Here is a 5,666-nt window from a genome sequence, read left to right as displayed (position 1 = left end):
TTCTAATTTCTCTCCCACATTCCAAAACTGAAAATATTCACATCTTCGAAAGGATCTTAACACCACTGTAATTGACGTCAAAACTCTATTTTGAAGACTTAAATTGATTTCTTCGCCGATGTATTCAAGAATTTATTTTATGACTTTACGTTCACCGGCGTAATATTATCCGGCTGAATCTCATATTTCATAAAATCAATTCCGGCGTATTCTGTGTCACAATGGTTTTTTATTATATGGAGGGTTCTAACGCTGATAAAGCTAATTTCATGGTAATGAGAATTATAGGTTAATCTTAATGCCGCGGAAGATTTTTGATTTTTCATTTCCAGATTCGTGTTTTCCATATGTCGAAGATTGACACATTCGTGATTCAGAATATCCATAACGTTGAAGATTGACACATTCGTGATTCGTGATTTCCATATTTTAAAGATTTTTCATTTTCAGATTTGTGATTTTTAGATTCTTAGGATGTAGATGTCCGTATGTTGAGTCGATTGCGAATACAATTTGTTATTCAGATTGTGTTTGGTTTTTTGTTGAACTTGTGTTGAAATTATTGGAATTTTTGTTGATATATCGTATCACATGGCTGATCCTATGTTGACATTTATAAGGTACGGTTGATTCTACGTTGCAATTCTATTGACATTTTTGTTGATTCTGTATTGATATATAAAGTTGTTGTGCGAGTCCATTTTTTTTAATTCTCTGTTGACATTTGGCTGCTTTGTGTATCAATCTCAATCATTCCAGAAGTGATTCAACACGATTAAAACAATGGACACAAATTCAACAAAAAATCTACAAAAAATCAACTTAGATTGTAGAATCAACATAGAATCAATACGATTTCAACAAAATATTCAATATTAGCAGAACAAAAGAATCCACGCAATTTCAACGCAAAAAATCACCAACAGCAGAACAAAAGAATCAACAAAATTTCAGCGCAAAAAATCAACACAGATTTCAAAATTCACCAAAAAAAGCAACATGATCGATTCAACACAAATTCAACCAAAAATCTACAAAAAATCAACACATATTTTAGAATCAATATGATTTCAACAAAATATTCAACATCTTCAGAACAAAAGAATCAATACAATTTCAACGCAAAAACTCATCAACAACATAACAAAAGAACCAATCCAAGCCCCCTAGCTCAAGTGGTTGAGGAGGGTGGCAAGGATACCGCACCATCCAGAAGGTCTTGAGTTCGAATCCTGGATGGCGCAACTTGGGATTAATTTCCCCTGTGGGCCTTTACAAGACTGGTTGTCTTGGGGCTTGGCAAGCTAATGGGCCTGGAACCCGTCTCGGGTGGCGGCTGTTCACGGGCGTAGACCCGTCTCGGGTGACGCCGTCTCAGATGGCAGCTGTTCACGGGCGTAGACCCGTCGGAGGTGCCCGGCTGGTTGGCGGCCTGTCTACGAACCACAAGGGGCTGGTTGGCGGCCTGTCTATGAACCACAAGGGGCTGGGGAAGGGCTGGTTAGCTTGCCGAATGTATCTCGAACTCCTAAAAAATATGTATGTCTGGAGGGAAAAAAAATATAACAAAAGAACCAACGAAATTTCAACACAAAAAATCAACATAGATTTCAGAATTCAACAAAAAAGCAACACGATCGATTCAACACAAATTCAACAAAAAATCTTCATAAAATTAACACAGATTTTAGAATCAATATAAAATCAACACGATTTAAACAAAAAAATTCAACATCAACAAAGAATCAACGCAATTTCACCGCAAAATTCAAGCAATTTTTTCGACGAAAAGGCGAAAAGTTGGAATGAGGGGGAGTAATTGAAAAGGTTTAATTAACATGAATAGTGCAAGGAGAGAGAACGACGAAATCGGGATTATACAATTATCTATAATTAAATGATTCACCGTATTATGAAAATGTCTAATATACCATCTGTTGATAGATTCATAGAAGTTATTGAATTTAATCTGGAAACATAATAAGCGTTGATCTGTAATAATTAGTGGCTATGATTAAAGTTTTGAGTTTGTCTTAGATATATGGTTTTCATTATATCACTACCCCATCCCATGTTAGATACGTAAAGATATAAGAGGTATTTAAAGAGAGTGAATTAATTAAAAAGGTAAAGATCCATTGGCAACGGAATAATAACAATATGAAATGGAAAAAGGGGCAACAGATGATAGAATTAAAAATTATTTAAAACTTGAAATTTGAAAAAAAAAATCAAATGGAACATCATGCTCCCGACCCACGAGTGGGATGTACGCACGGCTGAGACTCGTGCGCGTCATCCAGGCTTAGTGGCACAACCGCGCCGCACTCGTGGCTCATGTTGCAACCGCCACACCCCTCAACGTTGCAGGTTGAGAGTTAATTAGTTTTCAACAATATGGATAAACTTAGTAGTAATGAATAAGCAAAGGTATTTTGTCCATATTTATTTTTCCTTGGAAAATTTTCAGATTCGATGCATCATGTTAAGCGAATGCTATTAGGTACTACATAGCAATCGCACGGACAATAATTTAGAAACCCTTCGATGTATTACTTCATAATTGTTACAATTAAAAAATTCTTCCTCCATCCATAATATATATACATTAAAAAATATACACATTTATTAGTTACTTCTCTCCATGCACATATTTTTTTATGCGTATACAGCATACACGGTTTGCTCACAACATGACAAAAGCGCCTATATATTATTATTTCCAAAACTTGGAAAGAAAAAACAACTTATAAAGTCAGAAAATTACACTACCAAATCAAACATGCATTAATTGACAAAAACAAACATTATTGACGACAAGATCTAACAACCATTAATTAAGATCAATTACATACTATTTGTATTAATTAAACTTAATTTACGCCTTGTTGCGATGATTAATCTCCTTAGTAATTGCCGGTATGCAGCTCGAACTCCTAGCAATTCCTCCTCTAACCATTTGATTCGTACTTCCTTTATCTCTAGGGCTAAGTGATTTCGCCCTATTTTTCCTCAAAATGTTTCTCATGGCCTCCGCCTGGCAGAGCACTGGGTATGCTCTACCTAGGCGGTTAAACCTAGCGCACGCACTCACATGCGCACGCATGGCCTCCTCCCTTTTCCCTCCGTTTTTCACCATCTCCTCCTTCACGGCCTCTGAGCAGAGCCCACATATCATCTGGCCATAGGTCCCGCGCACTTTCTTAACGTATTGTGGGGTGCACTCCTCTGACATCCCACAACACTCACACTTTGCGTCCTCAACCTCCGAGATGGGGGGCAAGGGCAAAGTGGCCTTCTCTGAGCCTGTTAGGGCTTCCTGGCTCATGAGCTCGAACGAGATGTCTGAGATTGTGCGTTGGAGGGTTTCCATCGAGAGCTTCGAAGGCTTCTGGCTGACGTTGTTGTTGTTGTTGTTGTTGTTGCTGCTGCTCTTAGTGTAACCTTGGAGAAAGGTGGTGTCACTATTGGGTGCCATTTTGTATGAAAAGAAAATTGATGGGTGAGGAGCTAGGGTTTGTTAAATTTCAAATATTTATATAGAGAGTTGTGTTCTAGTGTGGAAAAGGGCTTGGTTAGGTTGAAATTGGTGGGAAGAAGCATGAAGAATTGTAGAAAGTATAATATTGTGGAAATTCAAACACAAAATTACTAATTAGTGATATGGAGATGGTATAAGCCAAGCTATATATATAGAGTGATTGTTAGAAGTTTTAGTGGACATGATTAGAGCTAGAATATGTCTGTGATTAGAGAGAGACATAGAATCAACTGGATTTTTCATGAATATGTCTATGGAAATGTAAAGAATTGCCTTAATTCAATGTCCACTTCGTTTAATTTAAATCTAATTAATAGTTATGTTTCCGTGAACTAGTGTTGTTTCACGGACATTGTATTGTAGCCATGCACTGTTGCTTTTGTTGATGAACACACAATGTCATGAAACCATTGCATTTGCATCATATTTTTTAGTAGTATTAATTTTCTAGGGTCCCTTTTTTGTATTCTTTTATCTATTGGGATTTTGAAATATACAGGTATAATATGAGACATGAAGTGCAATTGCAAAGACCCATCACGAGAAAGTAATTAATCAAACAAAATTTATGGCATAACTTGAAATGAAAATAAAGTTTTCTTTAACTTCAATTCAGCTCATGCACATGATTCTTGATGTGTAGCCAAAAGCAGTAACTTGGCTCTCTATAGCAATATTTTAATAACTCAACCACGCATAGTGAGTACTTCAGCGAAGTGCTCGTTGTACTGTCAAAAGTCTTCGGTAAAACAACAACGCTAATTTACCGAGCACCGAGTCACCAAGTTTTCGAGCACATCTTTATGCTCGGTAAACAAATGACCATTTCTAGCAAAGCTAAACCAACGTTGTGCTCGAGATTTATTAGTTGAACACTTCAAAACGCATAAGCTTTAGTTGATGCTCCAACTCAATGAACTCTAGTAAATATACTTTGTATATAATCAACAACCAAAAGGTTCAAGAAAGTAGGCAAAAAGTTATAGGCATTGTTAAGGTAAATCGTCCCTTAACAGTTACGAGACGTCGAGTTGTCGTCGCCGAGGAGAATTCTTGGCAGTCGCGGGCTTTCCCCCGAAGATCACGCCGATAAACTAAAGAATTGCAGCAAAAAATAGAGTGCAAAAAGATAGGAAAATACGTTATTTGATTGATTTTCACCAAAATAACAATATCTCCTTTTTATACTAAGGACCCTAGGGTTGATTCGACCTACGATTCGGGAAAGAATCAACAAAAAAACCCGAAAAAGGAGCTTATAATCCATTCGACCCAAAAGATAAAAATAATAGTTCGGCCCAAAGAAAAAAAAACATTCTTTAACGAAATAAAATAAGCTGCTTGTAAAATAATTAATAGGAGACATAGTCTCCTTACTTGTCCGGCTTCTTCGACGCTCTCTTCGGCCTTAGGCTCTTCACCGCTTCTTCCTGATCCCTCGCCGCTGTGCTGCTCGTGTCAAACTCCAGTTGCTCCGGCTCCTCCGTCGGTGAGTCGGGGTGTGGCTCAGGCGCTGGGTCTGCGTAGGTAGGTATCGAAGTGCTCGTAACAACTCCCCCCTCGATAAGCAGATTGTTAAGGAAGAAGTTCCTCAACGATAGATTCCGCGTCGAACGTCGCAGGAGCTTTTGCACTCGATCACTCCGGCGTCGAAAAATTGGGTTTGTGCGTTGTGCACGATGAACAAGAGAAGAAAGTGTGAAAATATTTTATTTCTTGATTGATTGTCAATTATGAAATATTCCCACATATAAAAGTGGAATCCTCAAATAAATAAATCTAATCTAATCTAATCTTAACCAACTAAGCAAAATATATTGTAAAGATATTAATTACTAATATATGGGAGATATGGAAGATATGTCTCGTATCAATTCCCCCGCGGTTAAAATTCACCTTGTCCTCAAGGTGGTAACCACGACACAATGAAGAGCATCGCGAACATAAGCTTTGGCGAGACCTCCCCTCCTAGATCAAACGTGCACGGTCGGTGCCAATAATGGAACAAACTTTGCTTGCTAGACTGGCACCATGATTCAATTATGTTGGTGAACATAATATTTATATAGGATCTTAAGTTCTTAATATTTGTTGCTCCAATAATTCTATTAGATAGGACCTTAAC

General features: G+C 37.5%; 1 protein-coding gene across 1 annotated transcript; it reads right to left on the bottom strand.

Moving 5' to 3' along the window:
* Nucleotides 1–2,633: 2,633 nt before the first annotated feature.
* Nucleotides 2,634–3,684, bottom strand: LOC121778770. Its single transcript, XM_042176176.1, has one exon. It carries the CDS (start codon nt 3,476–3,478, stop codon nt 2,879–2,881), a length of 600 nt encoding a protein of 199 aa, XP_042032110.1. The 5' UTR covers nt 3,479–3,684; the 3' UTR covers nt 2,634–2,878.
* Nucleotides 3,685–5,666: the final 1,982 nt, after the last annotated feature.

Source organism: Salvia splendens, chromosome 19, assembly GCF_004379255.2.
Source record: "Salvia splendens isolate huo1 chromosome 19, SspV2, whole genome shotgun sequence".
Taxonomy (NCBI): Eukaryota; Viridiplantae; Streptophyta; class Magnoliopsida; order Lamiales; family Lamiaceae; genus Salvia; species Salvia splendens.
The sequence above is the reverse complement of the archived record's forward strand: the minus strand, read 5'-3'. Positions and strand labels throughout refer to the sequence as shown.